Below are 24,154 nucleotides of genomic sequence, written 5' to 3'. Positions count from 1 at the left end.
CTGCGGGCCTCCAAGCCCCCAACAGAAGCCATGTCTCAAACCCTTATCATCTGAGCAGCTGGAACCAACCTACAGGAAAGGGAGTGAATGCTGGTCTGAGGGCACAGGCAGGGGGTCCTCTTGGGCTTTCTTGGGGACTCTCAGGCTTAAATTTGTTCTGGAAACAGAGGAAAAAACCGGAAAGCTGTTGTGGGCAGATCGGAAGGGGCTTCTCAGCCCCACTCATACCTCTGGTGGACCAAGGGGACTCGGGCACAGCCCTGAAATCTCCTCTCCCACCAGGTCCTGGCCCTTCCCCTCCCTCCGCCACCCCCGTAGTCTCCCCTCCCCAACAGCAGACACCTCCCGGGCCCAAAGCACTCCAGGTGGGGATGTTCTCTACAAGGCTAGATCCCACTGGGGCCTCTTCTTCCAGGAACCCTTGTTTATCCCCTTATTTAGGGACCATCTCTCGTCTGTAACTTCCTGGAGAACAGGACAGACAGTGCAGTCAAGCTTAGAGTCAAGGGCCCCTGCTGTCCCAGAGCCATGGCTCCACTCGTTTCTACTGGATTCATTTCACTTCACTGACAACTATTTCCCTCAGCTGTAAAATGCAGATTATTCTGAACAGCTGGCAACTCAGCCCATCACGTTCACTGGGTGTCTGTGAGCATGAATTGTGCATGGTCAGAGCAGCAAGTGTTGCTAGGAGCTCTGCAGTCCCCAGCAGCACCGTCACTTTGCTTGTCCCTCCCTGGGTCTCCCTGACCCTGCAAATGCTCAGAAATGTTGCTAAATTTCATAGGATCAAACTGATCCCTTATCCCGCGTCAGCTTGCAGACCACATCTGAGTTTTCCATCTCTGGGGCTGGAGATGAGTATAGGTTTTCTCTAAGAAGAGGATGTATGGAGATAGCAAGAGGATTTTTTTTTTTTTTCCAGAACGGAAGCAAACCAACCAGCTGGTTCTTTCAACATGGGCACTTAAATGTAGAAACCACTTTGAGAAACAGTCATCTACACATCAGGAAGGCCCAAAGACTATAGCTCCCAGTCTGTGGTAACTTGAGGGCTCCCCCCAGCCCCACCTTTCTCTCCACCAGACCCTGGGGCTTCCTACTGCCTGGGACAAGAGGTCTGAGCTGAAGTGTGGGGTTGGGGTCCGTGGAGTGTCCTTATTTAGGCTGCAGCTGGGCCCTTGTGTGCGTCCCTGCACAGGCAGGGTGAGGGGAAGTGGGGAGAGCCTCCCAGAGAAGAGATCCCAGGAACCGAAGAAGGGAAAACACTTCCTACCAGGAAGCAAAGTGGGGGGAATGAAAGATACAGCTCAAAGGAGAGAAGAGGCCCCCTTCACTACTGCTAGCCTCCTATGTCTGAAATAACCGTGTGAGAGCAGACACGAGGGCATGGGTGCCGACAGCAGAGGGGAGGTGAGGGGAGCAGGAGGGCCCTGTTTTGTGGGTCCTGGAGACTAAGACAGGGATGACCCCTCAAGGGCACTTAGTTGCAGGGAGCCAGCCCCACAGACGATCCCCCAGTACAAGGCCTTAGAAACTTTATGATTTATGTATAATTTTTGACGACATAACACATACACATAAGCATGGGTTGGCAAAAACATGAAAAAAAAAAAGACAGTAAATGCATAGCAAAAAAAAAAAAAAAGGGGGGGGGTCTTTTCTAATGTAATGTAATCATCCTAAACGCAGGGAAAACAAGGCTGACAAACTCAGGCCCTGGGCAGAGCCCCCACCCCCACAGGAAGGACTTCCACAAGGTGAAGTGCCCAAGTTAAACCTACAGACCAAGGGCAAGCTCCACCTCCCCGGGGAAGCCCCAAGGAGCGGAAGGATCTGGGGCTGGTCTCTGGGTAGTTCCTGCCTCCCCTTCTATGCAGGACAATGGTCAGCTGCGGAGAACCCTCTACTGGGTCTCTCTGTGCTGTCCCACTTGTCCACTGGTAGCCATCAGGGTTCTGAGCCTGGGGTTGGGGTGGCTGATGAAGGCAGGACCAATCCCCCACCGATGCCCTGAGAAGACCTCGGCTCCTTCTAACTTGCCCTCTTCTTAAAAAACCAAGGAGGCAACACATTTTCTACCTTGCCTATGGACAGACCATTAGACTGCCCTCCAATGTTCTGTGCCCATCTGGCCCTTCCAGCCAACCACAGGGGATCGACCTTCCTCATCAGCATCAGAAATGTCCCCAAACCCCATACACCCAGCTGGTCAGTCTCGGGATCATCAGGCAAGATGGGTGAAATAGAAGATGTTTAGGGGCGCCTGGGTGGCTCAGTGGGTTAAGCCCCTGCCTTCGACTCAGGTCATGATCTCAGGGTCCTGGGATCGAGCCCCACATTGGGCTCTCTGTTCAGCAGGGAGCCTGCTTCCCTCTCTCTCTCTCTCTGCCTGCCTCTCTGCTACTTGTGATCTCTGTCAAATAAATAAATAAAATCTTAAAAAAAAAAAAAAAAGAAGAAGAAGATGCTTAGACTCAGAGCAGGTGGCGGAAGGCTGGGGGAAGGCTGACAGAACAAGTGAGACAAGCTGTTAGTGACTCCAAAAATACCTGTAGAAAGCAAGCCAAATGGCCATGGAAGTGGAGAAAACCCATGCTCAATGGTAAGGGTTGCCCCCAACCCCCCTAGGTCTCAAACGTATCAGTGTACCTCTGCTCAGGGATGGGGAGGGGGAGCTGCAGAAGGAAGACCAGACCCAGAGATAAAGCTGCCCTGAAAGAAGGTAGAGAAAAGAAAGGACTCCCCCGCTTCCAATACCCAGACCAGCAAAAATGTCCACCCGGCTCGCTAGTCAGGCATGAGCAACTTGCACACACTGGGCTGGTGGTGGGGACATCAGGCAACGGTGCATCCAGCGGCGTTCATGAACTTCCCACAGACCCCAGATCCCCACAGGAAATCCAACTGCTAAACAACGAAGACCCTAATTACCCTAAGGAATCTGGTGTTTTCCACCTTGATTTTCCTAGTGTGACACAGGATCTGACCATCTCATCCTCTCTTTCTTCCCTCCCACCACGCAGATTAGCAGCTGGGTTGGCTGAAGGATAGGCAGGCAACTACATTTTAATGGCACTTTAATCAGAAAGAAATCTTGCAAATACCGTGTCAGCAAAACCTAGGCCTTCTCCTGTGACTCGCATGCAGGGCCCACACAGCTGTTGGAAGTGACAATGGCATTCACATGAAGGTACTTACAAGTAGATGCTAGACTCATTGCCTCCCATGTCCGGAGACTGAAGTTTCTGCACAAGGATAACGATGATGCCAATGAAGAGAACAAAGTTAACCTGAAGAGCAAAAGAAAAACAGAACTGATTCCGGGCCAAGACTTTCCACAGCCCTGCCTCTGCATGGCCCGTTACAGCCCCAACCCTCCCTGATCCAGTCAAAATCCCATCTAGACTTATAACTCAAGATGATGGCAGGAGAACACGCATTTACCTCACCACTTACTAGTGCTAAAATGACAGAAAAGATCGAAGAGCAAGAATTTCATAGGAATCATGAGGAATAGGAAAGATTATCTGGAGTGAGCCAGAAAAGCAGGCAATGTCTGGTAGAGAAAGAGCAAACAGGATCAGGGTGATGGAAAACAACACCCAACAGATAGAGAAGAGGCTCCTGCAGAGGTGGGAACTGTCCTCTGGAGAAACTCCAAGTTCAAAGAATGGAACATGGGGAACCAGAATGGACGGCCATAAGCATTATTAATTAAAGGGATGCCCGGGAATAGCAATAATAGCCTTTACCTTCAGAGAAAGATCAGGCACAAAAATCTCTCTAAACGGTGAGAAAGCGGTGGGGGTGTGCGGGGAGCAAATAGATGGAAACAAGACACAAAGAGAGGATCACAACAGCCTCTGAAAGTAGCCAAAGCAGCTACAGCCGGAGAAAAAAAATGTAGAGCTTGACACTAAAAAATGTAGAGCTTGACATTATCTTAACACTAACTTGACACTAAAAATAATAAATACTGAAGATAAAATAATTAAACATTCAAATCAAAAGCTAAAGGGAAAGTGCCATACTTTTAACTGATACAAGAAGGAAATTAATAAAGATAAAAATTCATTATAAAAAGTTGGGGAAAAGTAGACTTGATCAATAAAAACTTTATTTGGGGGTCTGGTTTTGTTGGTTTGTTTCCACCTTCTCCACGAAGGTAGTTCTCTCAGTCTTCTCCCCAACTCCAAGCCCAGGGCCCCAACAGTCCTGGGAATTCAGCACAGAACCTGCTGCTCCCTGCAAAGGTTAGTCAGTCCAGAAGGAGAAAATACAAGTAAACAAATTTAGGGATGAGGAGGACAAGACAACAGATGTATAGAATATTTTGAATCGTAAGAGAAAATCAGACAAAATGGGAAAGTAGAAAATAACAAAATCAAATCAAGGAGGTGTAGAAAATCTGAGTAGAGAAATGACCTGAGGAGAAATTTTAAAAAGTAATCAAAGACATAAGCATTAAAAGACTTTGGGGCCAGCTAACTTTACAGACCAGTTTCATAATACCTTTAGGGAAGATGTCATTTACAGACCATGTCATTGTTTAAAAGCAAATAAAAAGACAACCTCACAAGTTGCTTATTAGGCTAACAAAACTCCACTACAAATCCCAGACAACGGGGCCCCTCAGTGGCTCAGTAGTCAAGCATCTGACTTTGGCTCAGGTCATGATCTCAGGGTCCCGGGATTGAGCCCCGCATCAGGCTCCCTGTTCAGTGGGAAGCCTGCTTCTCCCCCTCCTACTCCCCCTCCTGTGTTCCCTCTCTCGCTGTGTCTCCTTCTATCAAATACATAAAATCTTACAAAATACAAAAAACAAATACAAAATACAAAAAAACAAAACAAAACAAAAAAACAAATCCCAGACAACAAAGAAAGCATACAGATACACACACACACACACACACACACACACACACACAGACCCAGAGAACTTACAAAGAGTAATGCAAAAACTATAAATAAGATACTAACAAATAGAATTTATCATTGCATTAAAAGAACAAACAGATCATGGCCTAAAGGTTTTATACCAGAAATGCAAAAAAACTCAAAAAACAAAACCAAAAAAGTCAAAATCTACTAATATTTCTTACATTAACAGATTAAAACAATAAGCTACCCTTATTCCCCGTAAGACTGGTGAATAGTTCAATGATCAAAACATCAACAAAGACATGAGAAATGAGCAATCTTGGATTCTGCTCATTTGATATCTATGAAAAAATTTTTTTAAGATTTATTTATTTATTTATTTGAGAGAGAGAGAGAGATCACAAGTAGGCAGAGAGGCAGGCAGAGAGAGGGGGAAGCAGGCTCCCTGCCGAGCCCGATGTGGGGCTCAATCCCAGGACCCTGGGATCATGACCTGAACCGAAGGCAGAAGCTTAACACACTGAGCCACCCAGGCGCCCCATCTATGAAAATGTTAAACATACATACCCTTTGTCCCAGAAATTCCACTCCTAGAGATTTATTCTAAAGACATATTCACACACTCAGATATGCACAAATATATCCATCGTGGTATTGTTCATAAGAAGAAAAACTGGAATATTGTAAAAATCCATCACTAAGGGAAGAGACCACTTTAAGAAATGTTTCCAAAACACATTGGATTTCCTGATTTTTTAAAAATACACACTAAAATAAGCCAGAAATGGAAACTTTCCTAATTCAATGAAGAAAAACTGCTCAAAACTATAGAGCAAACACCATCCTTGTCCAGAACAAGGAACAGGGATGCTTGCATGGCTCAGTCAATTAAGCCTCTGCCTTCAGCTCAGGTCATGATCTCAGGGTCCTGGGATCGAGCCCTGCATCAGGCTTCTTGCTCGGCAGGAGGCCTGCTTTCCCTCTTTCACTCACCCTGCTTGTGTTCCTGCTCTCTCTCTGTCAAATAAATAAATTAAATCTTAAAAAAGAAAGAAAGAAAAGTAACCAAGAAAAGAAAAAATACACAAAAACAAACTGCTTCCTTATGCACCAGCTATAACCCACTAGAACATACGATGACAGAACGAGTCCCAGACACAATACAAACCCAAACTGGAAAACACTCTAAGATTTTATTTATTTATTTGACAGACAGAGATAACAAGCAGGCAGAGAGGCAGGCAGAGAGGGGGAGGGAAGCAGGCTCCCTGCTGAGCAGAGAGCCCGATGCGGGACTCGATCCCAGGACCCTGGGATCATGACCTGAGCTAAAGGCAGAGGCTTTAACCCACTGAGCCACCCAGGTGCCCCTGGAAAACACTCTAGAGCTAAATTGAACAAGACAGTGGAAAAGCTGTACAAAATGACTCCATGGGAAAGACTGAATCAATGGAGAAGGATCAGGCCATGTTCTTGGAGAGGAAGACTCCATATTTTAAGAAAATCACTTCTCCAAATTAATTTATAGATTTAATGCAATTTCTCTAAACATCTCCACCACACTCTTTTTGCAGCTTGACAAGGATATTTGACAGTTCACCTGAAAGAGTGAATGTGTAAGAAAATTTTGAAGGAAAAAAAGAATGAAGAAGAGGATATTATAACATATTTGATTTAGACATAAAAACCTGCTACCAGGTTATAATAACTACCACAAGGAGGCATTCACTGCAGAAACAGCCAAACAGATTAGTAACATAGCACTGAATACCAGTAGAATATACCGAATATTCATGATAAAAGGACATTTCAACATAATTGAAAAACGATGGTCTATTTAATAAAAAGATGAGAGGGTAGAATATCTATCCACTGGGAGAAAAAAAAAACTAAAGACAATTAGATATCATTTCAGATGAAAGAAATAAAAATTCAGCCAGATTCGGGACAAATATATAAAAATCCAACCCATAAAAATGTTATAAAACAACTAAGAATACTTCTATGTCTTAGGATGGGAAAAGGCTCCCATAATAAGATACAAGTTTCAGAACTTATGAAGACAAATCTTGACAGTTTGTATAAAATTATGCAAACTTGGAAATATATTTACAACATACTCAACAAATTAAGCATTACTATCTTTGAAACAATTAGGAAGACAACTGAGCAAAGCAACCAAAAGAGAAATGAGCGAGAGAAATAAACAGGTAATGACCAGAATAAAAGCAAATTGTCAATAAATGTCTGGGGAAAAGTACCTCACTGCACTAGCAATATGGAGAAATTCACATTAAAACAATGAGCTACCATTATTCCCCAGGAGCCAGTGCAAAAATTTAAATAATTGATATTGTAAGCACTGACAAAGATAAGAGGTACTCTTTCCCACCCAACAATTCCATTTCTAGAGATTTAGTCTAAAGAAATACTCATGTTCAAAATTATGTACAGAATTGCTCCTAGTAGCATTTTTTCATTATGAGGAAAAAATGAGAAAATATAAATGTCCAATACTAGGGGACTAGCTACATAACTCGTGTCTCCATGTTGCCAAATATAATGTAGCCAGGAAAAAGGAGAAGGCTGGCTTGTGCAGTGGCCTCTGTATTTGCCCCCTTCTCCTGCTTTCTGTCCAGGCCCCTGTCTCTTCCCCATCCTTGCCCAAGGATACTCACCATTATGGAGCCAACCACAGGGCCTTTGATCACCCACCACAGAGCTGTGTTGTCATTCATATCCCAGCAGCTGAAAGACAGACAGAAAGATGGGAGATTAAGCTCAGTGCTGGGATGCCTACAAGCCAATGCTGACAGCTCCACTGTGGCCCTTTTCCCTTGCAGCTGTCTGAGGACGGGCTGGCTGGAAAAAGAGTTTTCAGGCATGCTCTAGACCGGAGCCCAGCTCTGGTTCTTCTAGTGTCCTGGTCCTTCCCTCTTAGAATCACCAGTGGGCTCCTGGGCAAGGGTCATGTTCCCCCTTCAGGATTGTGAAGGTGCGACCTCACCCTCAACAGCCTTCCTCCCCTCCCTGAAAGGAAAACAGGACACTCAGAGCTGGGCCCAGCCATGGAGAGGGCCTCTGAAACCTTGCACATTCTCACTAGGATCTGGCTGAGATGTGGCTGAGTAGGTCCACCCGTGGTACGATCAGGGTACAGTCGGGGGCAAGGGATTGGGGTGCAGTCAGGGCTATTAATGTGAAGTCAGGGGAGCCACTGAGGCCCATCTGTAAGGACCTTCTCGGGGCTCTGGGCCCTGGCTCTTGGGCACATACTCACCCTGTGTCATCGAAGTAGAGCCTCAGCATAGCCCACACAGACACACACACAGTTGGGGTCCCTGGAAGAACAAGAAAAGAAGCCTGGTGACAACTAGAAAACCAACAGCCCCTGGGGTCCCCTCAGATTTGGGCTCCCAGGGGGTTTCTGACCCATGGGGCAGGTCTCTCTTTCAGACCTGGAGTCTTGGGGACCCTAACTGTCCCTCACACCTCTGCCTCTGCGGGTCCACGTATCCCTCAGACCTTTGTCTATCTTACTTCTCAGAAGGACTCCTATGCATACCATGTCTTTCAGACAGTGGGCTTTCAATGGGCAGGAAGAGCAAGAAAGGATCCAAGAACCAGAGATGCCATCAGCTGCGGACAGGGCAACGCCTCCCTTCCCTGACCTAACATTCCCTGACAGCAGGACCAAGGACATACCTGGCCATGAGGCCTGAGCCATGTGGCCTGAGCACTGGCCACAGTTAGTGACCTACCCCAGCCTATGATGGTGTACCAGTAGAAGTATCTCCTCTCAGGAAAAAAGGTCTCCACTAGCAGGGTGAAGAGGTACAGACCCTCGATGAACAGCCAGAAGTAGTTCGACACGACACAGTAGTGGAAGAAAACCATTATAGCCTTGCATTCCACCTGCAAAGAGGGTGGGGAGGGTGAGGGAGGCCTGGAGCCCCCACTGCTGGCTCCCACCCAGCCCTGAAAACCCAGCCCAGCAGGAGCACGGAGAATCCTGGGGGTCCTTCTGCTCAGGCATGCTTGGGCTCAAGCATCCCACAGATCTGCAAGACTCAACGTTCCTGGATTTGAAGAGTTAAAAATGGCAGCATCCTATGATTCTGAGTTGAAGCTGTCTGTCCACAGAGGCAACTCTAGGCGTGTCAGAAAAGAATGGGGGGAGGGCGAGCAGGGGGCCCGCTCCTCTCCCTGGGTTCATTCTCCCCCAACCTTCCTGCTCCTTCTCCAGCCCCTCTGCTTTTTCAACCCTGCATCCTCGTCAGTAAGGGAGTACAGAGGACCCTGCAGGAGGCTTCTTAGTCAAATGAAGTTTTTAGACATCAATGGGGAGACTCCTGGTCCCCCGAAATCTCGGAAGAGGGGCCCACCCCGGCCCCTCCAAGTGTGCTGTCTTGGGTCAAGCCCCTGTGCCCTGGGCTGTTCTTTCCATCTTATTCCACCAAAACCTATATCCTCTGCTTACCTCCAAAGGTATGAGAACTGGGGAGATGGTCTGGAGAGATCCCAACCAAGCAGCCCCTCGGCTCTGTCACCAGTTAGTGAAATGACCAGAGGCCAGGCAAACCCTCTCTTCTTGGGCCACCGAGACCCAGTGTTTCCACCCAACCCTCCACATCGGCTCTGCCATGTGTGCCAAGTACACTGTGTGTCAAGTACACACATAGACTGAGGGACAGGAAATGACATCGAGCTGGGGTCTTGCTGGTTGCTAGCAACTCACCATCCTTCCTGGATTTCTGCGTTCCCTGGGACAGTCACTGTCCCAGCAGGAAAGCATCTGGATGGCAGAGGGGGTGGGGCGGGAGGGTCACAGGGAAGGGAGCCCTGGAAGGGCTTTCCTGCCAGGGTTCCACACACTCACGGTGGAGATGAAGCAGTGGTTGCTGTCCTGCTCTGCGTAGAGGATCCAGTCTTTGATGAAGACAGAGATGGCCCTCAGCATGAACGACACGAACAGGTTCATGTGGATGAAATTGCGGGTGCAGTGCAGCTTCCTACACCAGCAGGCCGGGGGGAGAAGAGGTCTTGAGGTGAGGATCCCCATGGCATCCCCTCCTCCGCTCCAAGCTCTGCTCTGGGCCAGCTCCACGGCTCTGACTCGGGGGCTCCCCACCTTTCCACCTCTCTACATCCTCCCTCACACCCAGGCCTTTGTTGCCTTGCTCCATGACTCTGAGACACCAGACTTTCCCCTCCTGTGGCCTCTGTCCCTTTGGACCAGGAAGATAAAAGTGAGGCATGGGGGTCTCCTGCCCAGGTTCCCCTTGCTGTGTGGCCCTGGACACATCAGTTGCCCTCTCTTGGATGGAGTTTCCCACCTGTTAGCATAGGGGTGGGGGAAACACCTTCTAAGGGCCCTCCAGGGCTGACATCCAGGGGAGAGGGTAGGGTGGGTGGGACAGAGCCAGGGCTCTGAGCTATGGTGCTGCTACTCTGAATGCTGCTGGGGTGTGGGTGGCAGGGGGTGGGGTCTTACCGGAAACGACAAAGGATGACCATGGCAGTGGTGAGGGTGACAAGGGATGTGCTGTAGCCAACTGTGTACAGGGCCTTGACCGACAAGTAGTAATAATCCTGGAGCAAAGCACAAAACATCCAGGGCTCCGCACGGAAGCTGCCCCAGCCCCCAGCTCCCTCAGGCCAGGGCCTGCCTACCCTGGGGGCCCACCACCCAGCTCCACCTTCCTTTCTTCACCTCTAGCTGATCTCATCTCCTCTCCACCTCCACCACCCCCCACCCGGGCCCCGGCAGGGCCTCGACTACCCTGTCCTCCACCCTCTCCCCCACAAGCTTCCTCCTCCCCTCCACAGGGTCTCTACTCTGTCAATGCTCAGTAAATGCTTGCTGAGTGCAGGGGCACTGACCCACCAGAACCGGCATCAACCTTGGCCTGGAGAAGTGTCCAGGAGGCCCCCTGCTGGGCCCAGCTTCAACCCTTTGGTTGCTGGGCCACAGGAAGGATGAGCGGCCTGGAAGAGTAGCCAGGGAGGTAGGGGACATGTGGTGGGGGCTGGGGGAACTCAGGAAGAAAAGCAGATGCTTCTTGGCCCAGAACGAATGAACAAAGGCCTTGCCCTCTGTGTGTCTGGCTTGGGTATGCAGCAGGTGCCCCCGTGCTGCCCAGGGAGAGACCTGTAGGCCCAACAGGAGCCAAGGTCTTTGGTGGGGACACCTGGTCACCAGCCTCCGCAGCCCGACCCCTGACACCTCCACATAGAGACAGCCACTCACCTGGTCCCCGGGCTCGTACTCATCATAGTCATCAAACCCACACGCATCTACGTAATGAGGGAAGGGCTCTGACCATCCATCCTCTGTGCAGTTCCGGCTCACCACCCTCATGTCTGCAGCAGAAGAAACACTCAGTGAGGCACGGGAATGATTAAGGAGACCCTGCAATTCTTACTTGAAAATTACTTCTTAAGTGGGAATTTCTAGAAACCGCATATGCACATCTGGGAAGCATGGTGGTTGAAGGTTCGTGAAATTTTCCACTGTCTGAGGGAACATAGTGCTTGCTAGCGACCTCTAGCTCAGCCTGGACATGAAGGACACAGGGGAGGACAAGGCACAGCTGATCTCTTAACAAGGGCCAAGAGGACCGAGCCTTCCTCTCTTCTGGACCTGGGAAGTGCCCCTGGCCCCTTCCCCAGGCCATGGGTCAGCACTTGTCAAACGTCAGTGAACAGAAAAGAATGACGTGAGATCACCATTGCAGACTCCAGCAGCCACCACTCCCCAACCCAGGTATTCTGGTCCAGGAATCAGCTCAAGTGACCTTGGGGTAGGAGTGCCCCTCAGACATTGGGAGCTCTGTGCTTTACAGCAGCTCCAGAACTCCCGCACCAAGCCATGTATGGCTTGCTTGATTAACAAGGACCAGACTTCCATTAACCTAGTGCCAGATCTTATTAAGATATGTATTTAGGTTTAAAAAAAAAAACAAAAAAAAAAAACTTTTGTCTTCCCAGGTTTAGAGGTCTGTTTCCTCTCACTAATGTACTTTAATTTCCTTTTGATAGACTTTAAAGGCCATTTTGTAGGACACCAAAGGGGAAAGAGTCATTTACGGTCTGCAGGGTGGAATTTAGATTGGTTTTTGCCCCGCCTGGGGCCTTTTAGCCTTTAATGATTGCTCATCTCATCTTCCCCTCTCCCGATTGTCTGCAAGGGTGAACCACAGATGTTCCATGGAGGGGAGAAGGTCAGCAGCCCCCTATTACTCCAGCCTTGGACTCTGGCCCCAACCAACCCTGGTTCCCAGACTGGCTTCCTGGGAGTTTACCTGGTATATTACGACACGTGGCAATGGTTCTTTTTTCACAGGATTCAGGGGCCAGGAACTTGTGTACAAGACACTTCCACAGAAGAGGGGCTCCAGCACCCATGTTGCTGGACAGTTCCCCCTGCTGGGCCAAGGCCACCTCTGGGGAGGTCAGGAAGGAGGCAAGGGCAGAGGCCAAGACAGGAAACCCCTCTGCTTTTCCAACCCTGCATCCTCGCCAGTAAAGTTGGAAGAAATGAGGCCAATTCTTTTTTGCCAAGAGAGTCAAAAACACACTTGCTGGGACTCTGCGAAGAAGCGGAGGGTGAATGACCCTGCCACAGAAGACAGCTCTGCCCAGAGTGGGGAGACTACCGGTCTCCATCGCTTCTCGAATTCGAAGTCCTATGACACAGGACAAGGAGGATGCCTGGAAGGCCCAGGGAGAGGAGTTGCTTCCATCCCCCATTTTGATGCCAAATTCCTCCTTCTTCCAGCAAATCCATGTCAAGCTGTTACTGGCGACCTCCTTCCCAGTCCTCTGAAAGTCTTCATGCCCCAGGGGAGTCATGGCCTTGGCCATGGGCCTCCTCTCCTCTGTGCTTTGCCCACAGCAAGGTGGTGGGAAGAGGAAAGGGAAGCTGCTTTGAAAAAGCAATTATTTAAAAGTGTCCCAGAGGTAGAAGCCATTTCCTTTCTTTTATTTTTCTCCTTTCTCCGTTTCTTTTTATAAGATAGTGTGGGCACAGAACCGTATAAACCTTTTTGTTCAGAACTATTCCACGAATTTGTCACACTATTGTTCTGATGGAAATCTCTAGAAGATGGAGTACTCTCTAGATTGTCAAAACCTTACAGTGACTGCACCCACTTCGCCAGATTATTTTGCCCCAGCAATTTCATAGGAGCACAGGATTTTAGGGCGTTGGTTCTCAAAATGGGCACCCTACCCAGACAGGCCCCTCAGCAGCACTGGGAAGACAGGCTGGAAATGCACATTCTCAGCGCCTCCCCGCCCCAGGCCAGCTAAATCGGAGACTCTAGGGGCAGGGAATCAGAGTTTTAATGAGCCCCCTAGGTGACTGAGGTCACGGTTGAAGTTGGAGAACCACCGTTGCCCCTGAGGGAGTTCCAAAATATTAGGGGCCCTTGAATCTAGGGTGTCTGTATTTGGAGTCCGTAGTGTGGCTTTGAGAGATCTGTGCTCCCAGAAATCATACACGCAATGCTCTGTCTGGGCCCACGAGTGCAAGTTTCCATGGAGAAAATCCACACCTTCTACAGAGAAGGAAAAGGACCCACTAAAGATCCCACAGCCACGGAAGCCCCCACCTGCCCTGGACCTGGGACCCTCAAGCTCCCGTGCCAGCACGTGCCCTCCCTCCAGCCAGCCCGTGGCGGGCCGCAGTTGATGCCCTCACCTGAGAGATCCAAGGAGTTACTGTCAGGGAAATCGAACTCTCCTGCAAAGCACAGAAGCGGGTGTGAGTCAGCACGCGCGGTCCTCGGTGTGCCAGAGCTGTGCGTGGCACACTCTCTACCCTGGGCCGTCCCTGGTCTGAAGGACAGAGGTGGGGTCTCGGCCAAAAGGCTGCAGCGCACACAGCAGCCGTACCCCTCTCTGACACAGCGTGCCCTCCAGCATCAATCCCATTTGCTTTGTACTTCAGTGATGCTAAGGACGGCCCATGACTCAGGTCTCCCCACTGGGCCACAGGAAGTGGAAGTGGCATAGAGTCAGGGAGGCGGGAGGGCCTCGGGACTGGGAGAGGAATGCAAAAGGATGACTGGGCCTCTTCCAGAAAAAAGCAGGAACAGCAACACGGGTCCTGGGCTTGGGTTTCTTCTTGGGTCCGAGGCCTCCAACTCAGCCCCAACCTGTCTCATCCGGGGAGCCCAGGACTTCATCCACGGACATTTTTTCTCCTCTCTCCTGACTCTTTATTCCACCTCCATCCTTTTCTTATGATAAAGCCCCTGCAAGCAATGAGCCCTCGTTTCCATTCCACTTCTGAAAACCCTATTTCCAACACATCACTGACCTGCCACCCCCTACCCCCAGGAAGCCTCTCCTGACCTTTCATTATCCTGCCTACATGCTGCACAGCTAGGTATCTCCTGTTCTCAAGCTTGCCCTCCATTCCTACATCAAGGCCACCGAGGATGTCCGTATCTACATGGGCTCACACACACATTCAGGGCTGTACCATGCCCATTTTCTATCCCCTCCACGAGTGTGTCTCATCCTCCCAAATCAGTGCTGAGCGCCCCAAAACCAAGGGCTGTGTCTTCCATGTGCCTGTGTCCCCCACCTCCTTGGATGGCTAAAGGCAGGGGGTGGGGGTGGGGGGAATCTGGTCCCTGAGGAGCCTCTCATTCCACCCCCATCCATTCCCAGCAGTCAGAACTGGGCTCCCACTGGATGGACAGATGGACAGATGATCAGCGGTCTCTCCTCTCCAAGGTTCCTCTTACCAAAGGTTTCTAGCTTCCACACTGAAACAGAGAAAGAGAGAACCCATAGGTGAACCAGGGAGCTAATGTTGGGTCTGCTCTCACTGGGTCCTACTGATTTCCTCCTTCCCCCACTCCCCACGCCCAAGCTCTGCTGGGAACCCAGGGGCATGAGGACTGTAGGCTGTGGGTGGGCCAGACACAGGAGACTTCGACCTCTCCCTTCGGAATGGGACCCAGCGAAGGAGAGATGAGCCGAGGCGTTTGAGAGAAAGAGGGATCAGTTCCCCCCCTATCTTCCGTAGCCTAGGAAGCAATAACTACTATAGTGAGCAGATTCAGCCCTGGGAGCCATAAACTAGAATAAGAAATGCCATTCTCAACTTTCTAAGCAAGTCTCACTAACCAGCTTTGTGAACGGAGACGCTAAAGGGCCCTGCCTTAATGAGCCATTAAGAATCAGGTGTAAATAACACATTCACGGTGCAATTGTCAGAGGGAGGGGACACAGTGTGAAGGAAAGATTTCCTTGGCATCTTAGTTCACCACTGATTCATTCTGCCTTTTTGTTGTTGTTGAAAAGCAGCCGTCTTGCCATGGTACCTGACCCAAAGCAGACGTTCAAGAGACCTCAGGTAAATGATGAATGAGAGGAGTACTTGAACAAAGGAAGTGAGGAAGGCGGTTTCCACAGGAATGCAGCAGCGATGTGGCTGAGTCACCGGCTGCCACCACACCGATGTCCCCTGTGCACACTCTACCCCGCACTCCTGCACTGCTTTGCCTCTAATTCCAAATTCGCTTCCTGTCTGGCTCTGGGGCACACCCAGTCCCCCAGCTGTCAGGATGGGAGAGCCCGGGGCGTCCTCTTTCTGGGCTGGGGGGTCTGGAGGCAGGAGGTGTGGCTGAACACCCCATAAGGAGAAGTAACAGGGAGGGGGAGCTAAACCCTGCCTTCCTTGGTCTTCAGATGGGGTGCCACACCGCAGCATACGGCCACTCTCCTCTCGGCTACCTCCCACAAGCACCTGCCCCTCCAGGCAGGGTCACAGTTGCTGGCGTTCCGGAAGTGAAATAGAATGTGCCTCTGCCTCTCATAGACGGGTCAGAGGTTGGAGGTAGGCAGGACTCCATAATGGAGTTGAGCTCAGAAGTTCTCCAGTTCTAGAAGGACCCTGGTCTAAGCCTTAGGCAGGCGGCCTCAGGAAGCTGAGGGCCAGGTGGCAAGGTCATGTGCATGAGCACACAGGTCACTCAGATGCCTCTAACCCCCTCAAGAGGCCCTGCCCTCCATCCTCCCCTAAACAAGGCCCCATCCCTGTGCTCAGCAGTCAGTGGGCATGTTCTCAGGACATCACCTGCCTAGGGCCCAGTCCAGCCTAACTTGGTGTCCTGCTTCCCTCCACAGCCACAGGAGTGGGGTGGAGGACGAGGGCAGGGCTCTAGGCCCTACCCAGAGCTCGGCAGCCTGGCTAGAGAGCAACCTTTCTCAGGAGTCTACAAGGTCCCAGCTGAAAGGTGGAACTGGCCTAGAGAGCCCAGTGGACTCACACCCGAAGCAGAGATCAGCATGAACCCATCTTAGACCCCTCCCCTTGGAGATGCGGTCAGTAAAGCCTTCTGCCTTTGTGAGGAGCACCGCCCCCTCGCGTGTGCCCCCGTTCCTACATCCTGAGCCACACAGCTCAGCCACTGCCCAACCCTAGGACTCTCAAATGGGTCTGGGCCCCTGAATATCTCCACAGCTCATCAGTGCTCCACCCCCCCCCCCGAGACCTCAAACACAGACATGTCCCAAGCAGAGCTCTTTGTGATACCATACCCAGTTTCTGAGTGGGTATGTGAGTGTGGACATGGGGGAGTGTCTTGTGTCCAACTGCCAGAGAGCGTCTCCCTGTGTGTCCATCTCTGGGTGTCTCTCTGGGCCTCTGAGCATCCCTGTATGTGTGCTATGGACAGTAACATCACCTACACTACTGACCACTGCCATGTGCCTAGGCCTGGGCTGCCGTGTGCATTTCTCCACACAACTCCCCAGTCACTATGCCACACTGCCATTTGACAGACCAGGGAATGGGGAGCAGGGGACAGAGGGGTGAACTGCCTCATTCAAGGTCCGAGTTGGGTAAGAGTCGGAGCCCACATCCAAGAGCACAGCCTGGCCTCACCCACAAGGCCCCATCTCCAGGGCATCCTAGGAGCCATGTCTGCGGGAGCTTCCACGTCCCTGTGCGGACCAGGGGTCTGTACTCTCATGTTCCTGCTAGCATGGGAGCCCTGGAATGGGGAACATGGCTGCAGGGGGTCCCAGGTCCTGGGTACTTGTATCCCAGGAAGTCTTGGGGCCACGTGTGGGGAGAAGGCTAGATCAATCATGGCCTAGGGAAGTCCCAGGGGGAAACTCACCTTGGTCTGGGTTGAAGATTCGGAAGAATTCAGGGCAGCTGACCAGGACCATCTCACCCACGTGGGCAGGCTTCCAACACGTGAGGTTGTCCCACATCCCAGGGCAGCCTATGGAGGAGAGAACCATAGTGAGAGGGGGCCCAGCCCCACCACACCAACCACACTCACCACACTCATGCAGGCGGGCACACACACACACCCTGGTGAGTTCGGCCCCTGCAGGGGGAGGAAACAGTTTCAGGGAGAGAAGGTGAGACTCACTGTGTGAGGCAGGGCTCAGCCTCATCCCTGGAAGACCCCTCAAAGAGGAGCTGGGACATTTCAGGGGCTCCTGAGGTGAAGAGGGAGCTCTCACCTGATTTTTCATCTCTCACAGCCCCATGGTGCCAGGAGGACTATGGGGAAGGGAGAAGCAGGCCTATAGTAGGCCAGGGCGGGATCACCAAGCACAAGATGCTGGGGGGGTCCTTGGAGCACCCCACTATCTCTCCACACCAGCTCCCCTAGTCCTCCCAGCCTCCAGCATCACGATGGAGTCCAGCTTTAGCTCAGCCTCCTCGGTGGGCCCTCTCTGCCTTTAGGGGAGTTCCGGGAACTGGGTGGCCTCAGGGTGCTGCTCCAGGCCTGCCCCTGCCTTCCAGAGCTCGAGCTCTGAGACTTGGAGGGGGTGCAGCAAGCGGTCTGACGAGGAAGAGGGCAAAGCTGGCCAGGCAGAGGCCTGCGTGGCCAAGGCCTGGGACTGTGAAGGGACTTAGAGCCCAAAGACAGAAGAAGCCAGTGCAGTAGTGGCACAGGCCCAACTCAGGCGAATGCTGAGGGCTGGAGCGGGAGCAAGGGCAGACCAAGGGGTGTTTAGGAATCACCCAGACTTGGTGCGTCGCCAGACACATGCTGCCAGGAACAAGAGAAAGATGGCAAGCTTGATGACCAGGTACTAATTTGGGGGCTCAGCGGACCCTCCTGCCCCTCTGCCCACCCTGTACCCTCTGTGTCTCTCTCCTTCCACCCCTGCCAGCCTTTCCTGGGAGGTCTCTGTAGCCCCATGGCTGCTCCCTCACCTCCTGTCAGCTCCACCCCTTCCTCTGACGTCATCCCTCCTCTCCGATGAGGTCCCTCTGGCCACCAGCTGCCCACGTCTTCACCCTCCTGATGGGGACCACCTTGCCCACCTTAACTGAACGCAGATATACCTGGCCACCCTGCCCCCGGAGCCTCACTCCTCCCACCCTGGACAAGATCACTGGCTCATGGACTTAGGGACAGAGCTACACACAGACAACCCCGGATCCTGAGACCTGCACTCCCTGAAAACAGGCTGGATATCCCCACCATGAAAGGCCCCGGGTAATCCAAACCCAGCCTGTCCAAGACTCCACTCAGCATTTCCCACTACAGCCCTGTTTCCTGTCTCAGCCCCAGCTAGACAGACTTGAAGCCACTTCAGCCCGTCTGGCCAACCTAGTCATCTTCAGACTTTAGCAAGCACCCTCAACCCACGTGATTAACTAAACCTTTCTTTGTACACCTAGAGATGATGCATTCTTTCCTAGAAAAGAACACAGCCCTTCTGCACCAGTCATTGGACCCTGCTGTAGGACCTGTGGGCACCCTGATAATGTCTGCAGCTGGCTTCTGCACACAATCAAGAAATGTTACAGACCACTGCCCTCCCGTAACTGCCCTAAACCCCTTTAAATAAATCTCTGGGCCAAGCAGTAACCTCGGAGTTGGCTTTTGGACAAGCCTGCCTTCTTCCCAAGTGGCAGGGGTCCTGAATAAAGCTCGTATTGCTTTCCAATCAAAACTCATCTCTCGAGTGTTGGCTTTTCAAACAAAGGGCAGCCGAAGTTGGGTTTCGGTAACAGACTGCCCTTGCTATGTCTCCTCCTCCTCCTTGTGCCATATCCAGAGGGCCACCATGTCTGGTTGGTCTGACTGCCAAATATTTGTGGACACTCGTGTCCTATTCTCCATCCCCTCAGCCCCACCGAGTTAAGGGGTAAGCTACCTTTCACTGACACCGTGTTCTCTTCACGCGACACCACAAGGCTGTGACAGTGACCTTTTTGAAAGGAAGATCTGGTCAGCACACCCAGCCCACCCGCAGTTGTGCAAACCTTTCAGAGGACCTACCACCTCAAGTCCTCAGCGTGGCTCCCAAGGTGTAGCCCTTGCTTCCCCCTCTGGCACACAGGGAGAGGGTGAGGCCCTGGGACGGCAGTTCCCCCAGGGAAAGGGCATGAAGTGTGAAGGGCATGGAGAAGGGCGCCCCAGGGAACTGCACATTTATCAGGTGGGCAGAGGAAGTGCGAGTGGTGACGTAATCCCCAAGAGCGGCAGCAAAGGTGGAGGAGGGAAGCGGCCACATGGAGGGTCTGACAGCAGAGTACAATTTCAGGAAGGGACCCACATCCTGCTCAGGGGTCTAGAAATATGGGCTTTGGAGAGGGCTTCTTTACCAGATCGAGGACAGTCAGAGGGTGACTGACAGTGTCCCACCGCCCAGAGCTGTCGTGAGGATTAATGAATTCATCCATGTAAAGCTCTCGGAGCTCCAGGCCCACTCAATGCATGTTCATTGCTGTTACTGGCATTAATTTCATTATTTCAATTAGGCGTCCCTGAGAAGCATTCCCCTGGGAGAGGCCCAGGCAAGGAGATGAAGCAGAGCCCCGCAAGGTGAGGAGAAATTCCAGTGGAGTGTCACGGAGGACGCCTGGGCAGGCACTAGGCCGGGCAAGGGGGCCTAGGGCAGACCTCATGGGCTCCCAGCCTCTCTGTTGGGGTCCACAACGGACTTAGCCTTTGGACAAAAAGGTACCCAAAGCTTCCAAATGCAGAAAACCTGGTCTCTCAGAATCCAAACCTGACCACTTTGGAATTCACACCCAGTCACATTGGCCTAAGGTCTCTTGGCTCCTGGGATGACCGAGTTTGGGAGCTGGAAGCCCCACAGAAAATTCTGAGGGAAACAAACCAGAAAGACTAGGTCCCTAGGGCCACGTGAGGGGAGCAGGGTCCCAGGTCTCCTAGCTGTAGCCAGTTATTGCTGATTCCTGCCCACCGTTCACAGCAGGAAACCAGCCGGCACGTGGCTGGTTATGACATCATGTCCTTGAAAGAGACCCAGCAGCGTTATCTTTGGCTGCCACGGCCCACGCGGGTCACGGAACGGCCGTGGAGCACGGCTGTGCCTGGCCCATGCCCTAGCAGCCCCAGCCAACAGATGTTCCCTTAATGTGGAACATGAGGCCCTGGCCCAGCCAGCTGCGACAGCCAGCGGTTGCTCCTGAGGTCTCAGGGCCCTTCAAATAAACAGAGCTTGCTCCCGAGGGTTGAGGAGCAGGGCAGGATGCAGAGCCCCAGGCAGCCATGCCATGAGGGGCGGTGTGGGCTCCCAGGTTGGAGTCGGAGGCCTAGAGGCCTGGTTGGGGAATTCGTCCTGCCCCACCTCCCATACCCATCAGGCCCAGGGCTACAGAGGAACAGGAAACAAATTGAGAAGGTTGCATGGGAGGGCAGAGGAAGCAGAAAGGCCCCTGCACGGCAGCCTTAAGACTTGAATTTGGTTGACTTCTGCCAAGGGCTCCCTTCATGACGCTGGCAAGTCTCTACCCACTCCACCCGGACTCAATTTCCCTGTGTGCACTGCCAGGGCGGAGAGTCTCTGAGCGTATGCCCAACTCTGGATGACCAGACCTCAAATTAGGAACAGAGATTCACTCACAATCTGCTGGTGCCCAGAAGGCTGGCCGGGGCGGCCGGGGCTGCCCTCTGGGGCCCCATTGCCAGGGCAAGCATCTGCCAGGATCTACGCGCCACGGTGCCCCACCCTACCCCATGGCCTGCCACACTATCGAAGCCTTCCCGGTGCCCTACTTAGGTTCCTGGCCTGGTTCCCCTCCAGGGACTAAGGTTCCCAGGGGCAATTCCTACAGTACCAGGGCAGGTGGAAAGACTATAATGGAAATCCGTAACTCGAGGGCCCAATCCCAGTGTCTGGGTTTAGGGAACCGTATTATCACCACTTGGTAAGAATTAGGTATTTGGTCTTAGTCGCAGCTTCCAGGCAAAGCATGTAAACCTGTGGAATTTCCTGATAAGGGAAAGGGGAGTGTCCAGTTATTCATAAGGCTCTTCTGGCCACACCTGAATTTATGCCAATGAGGTGACTCTGGGGCAATGAAGGCTGGTTGCCAGCGGGTACTTTCAGCTCCACCCACCCACATGGGCCTAATCACCAAAGGCTAACGATTTAGGGGATCATACCTACATAAAAGAACTTCCATAAAAACCCTAAACAATGGGGTTCAAAGAGTTTCTAGGTGGATGAACACATCCACATACTAGCAGAGAGGTGAACCCCGAACTGCACAAGGACAGAAGCTCCTGCGCTCCTTCTGGACCTCATTCTATGACCCCCTTATTCTGGCTGTTCATTATATCCTTTATGGTAAACTGGTGAACGTGTTTCCCTGAATTCTGGGAGCCATTACTGCAAATTATTGAAACTGAGGAGAAGGCAGGACATGGGAACCTCCAATTTGTAGTCAAGTCAGACAGAAGCGTGGATAACATGGGGACCCATGATTTGCAATTGGCATCTGAAGTGGGGGAGGGGAGAGTCTTCAGACCGAGCTCTTAGCCAAAGGGTCTGTGCTAACTGCAGACAGTTAGTGTCAGAACTGAATGAAATTGTAGGGACACCAGTCGAGTGTTCACAGAAGCCTGGAAAACCCATACATTCGATGTCAGAAATGCTGCGAGTAGAAAAATAGCTTTCCTTTAGGGGACAATGTCCCTGACCCCACTGGGAGCTCACAGCCCTCTGCCCACCCTCCTGCCCTGCATCACAGGGTTTGCAGGAGACCGAGAAGGCCACCTTGGGGCTTCCCAGGATGCTCCAGAGGTGGCGTGGGCTCTAGCTTGTCTCCCCTCCTTGATGGAGCCTGCTCTGAATCCCCCCCAGAAACCCCTTCCAGGAAGATGAGAAGGACAGGGAAAAGCCTTGGGTTTCTCTAACTGAGGACAGCAACTCATTTTCCTTCCACCCCCACAGAACACATCCAGTCCTCTATCCCCATCTGTTTCAGACTCTAGTCCCAACAAAGCTTAGTGTTGTTGGGACTGGAGGATTTCAAGACGCCTTTTCTCCTTCTCCTCCCCCTCCTCCTTTTACCCTATTTTTCTCACTCTCCCTTATCCTCCCTCTTATTCACACATTTATTCAAGAAATTCTGTGTCAGTTATGAGTCCAATGCTGCAGAGCAATACAAGAGTGAAGAAAACAGCCCCAGTCTCTGCCTGTACAGCGCTTACAGCCCGGTGGTCTAGGGGAAGATCTTGCTCTTTAGGCTGAATGCTAAGAGAAGCCCTTAGATGATGAATTACCTTCCTACTGCTATTGCAACAAAGCCAACTCAGTGGCTTAAATGCCACAATGTCTCATTTTGCAGTTCTGGAGGTCAGAAAGTCTGAAACTGACCTCCCTGGGCTTAAATCCAGACGTTTGCTGGCCTGCATTTCTTCTGGAGGATCTAGCGTGAATCCATTTCCTTATCTCTTCCAGATTCAAGACATTCCTTGCCGGTGGCCCCTTTCACCACCTTCAAAGCCAAGAGCATAGCGTCCTCAACTCTCTCCTTCTCTGACCCTCCTGCCTCCATCCTTCCGTTATGAGGACTCTTGTGATTACACTGGATTCACCTGAATAATCCAGGATCCTCTCCCCATCTTAAGATCCTTAACCCAATTACACCTGCCAAGAACATTTTGCCATGTAAGGTAACGCATTCTCGGGGTGGGGGATGAGGAGGGGGCCACCACTGCTTTGCCTCCCTTAGATGCGTTTCAAGACAAGGTGTCCCCTAATCCTCCTATACTGTTGGTAGGAATGCAAGCTGAGGCAGCCACTCTGGAAAACAGTATGGAGGTTCCTCAAAAAGTTGAAAATAGAGCTACCCTACGAGCCAGCAATTGCACTACTGGGTATTTACCCTTAAGATACAAATGTAAGTGATCTGAAGGGGCGCGTGCACCCGAACGTTTATAGCAGCCATGTCCACAATAGCCAAACTATGGAAAGAATCTAGGTGTTCATCAACAGCTGAATGGATAAGGAAGATGTGATATATATATATATATATATATATATATATATATATATATATATAATGGAATATTACGCAGCCATCAAAAGAAATGAAATCTTGCCATTTGCAATGACGTGGATGGAACTAGAGGGTATTATGTTGAGCAAAGTAAGTCAATCAGAGACAGACAATTATCATATGATCTCTCTGATATGAGGAATTTGAGAGGCAGGGTGGGGGGCTTGGGGGATAGGGAAGGAAAAAATGAAACAAGATGGGATCGGGAGGGAGACAAACCATAAGAGACTCTTAATCTCACGAAACAAACTGAGGATTGTTGGGGGTTGGGGGGGTAGGGATAGGGTGGTTGGGTTATAAACATTGGGGAGGGTATGTGCTATGGTGAGTGCTGTGAATTGTGTAAGCCTGACAATTCACAGACCTGTATCCCTGGGGCAAAAATACATTATATGCTAATAAAAATAATTTAAAAAAAAAAGACCAGGAGTCCCCTGATCTGATTCCATAGGAATTCCATAGGAATCAGATCACGTGTGGGAAGGTAGTACATTTCAAGAGCAGTCAATCAAACACAGAGACATATCTGTTAGGATAGGGCAGAAGTGCAGGGGAGGGCAGAGGGGCTGGATTGGAGCCAGGACAGCCAGGAAGGAAAGGTACGTTGTGTAGGGAGGTGTGGAGGCAGGACTGAAGGGCCCGGCGACAGACCAGCTGTGGCCAGCAAGCCTGCCAGCGACTGTTGGGGGCTCACCGACATCACATTACGGAGTTCACACAAAGGTAAGTGGAGGTTATGGACTGCTCTCAGAGGCATCCCTCACAGGCTCCATGCCCTTTCGCTCCCTCTCCCCTCTCTACAGCATCCTTGGAGGTGCCAGGTTGAGGCTGGCAGTGTTCTAAGATGGAAGGAGCCCGGGGCTCTGAATGATGGTGCAGAGTCAAGCTCTGAGTCCCGCATCTGCCAACCATGCCGCCCTGTGACCTGCGTAAACAATAAAGGCTGCTGGCCTGCAT

At 51.3% G+C, this 24,154-nt stretch overlaps 1 protein-coding gene across 1 annotated transcript in view; it reads right to left on the bottom strand.

Annotated features, from left to right (window-relative positions):
* The window catches only part of ADCYAP1R1 (ADCYAP receptor type I), a gene marked incomplete at its 5' end in the record, with an annotated part of 43,423 nt that overhangs the window by 10,517 nt on the left and 8,752 nt on the right, over positions 1–24,154 (bottom strand). The window contains 8 exons of the mRNA XM_080818784.1: positions 3,202–3,293; positions 7,563–7,632; positions 8,165–8,225; positions 8,646–8,799; positions 9,764–9,896; positions 10,379–10,476; positions 11,135–11,247; positions 17,028–17,135. Coding sequence (XP_080674910.1) covers positions 3,202–3,293; positions 7,563–7,632; positions 8,165–8,225; positions 8,646–8,799; positions 9,764–9,896; positions 10,379–10,476; positions 11,135–11,247; positions 17,028–17,135 — 829 coding nt within the window. The remainder of the gene's footprint in view (positions 1–3,201; positions 3,294–7,562; positions 7,633–8,164; positions 8,226–8,645; positions 8,800–9,763; positions 9,897–10,378; positions 10,477–11,134; positions 11,248–17,027; positions 17,136–24,154) is intronic.

Source organism: Martes martes (genome assembly GCF_963455335.1).
Source record: "Martes martes genome assembly, chromosome: 11".
In the NCBI taxonomy this organism is placed as follows: Eukaryota; Metazoa; Chordata; class Mammalia; order Carnivora; family Mustelidae; genus Martes; species Martes martes.
Note: the sequence above shows the minus strand (reverse complement) of the source record. Positions and strands in the feature narration are given on the sequence as shown.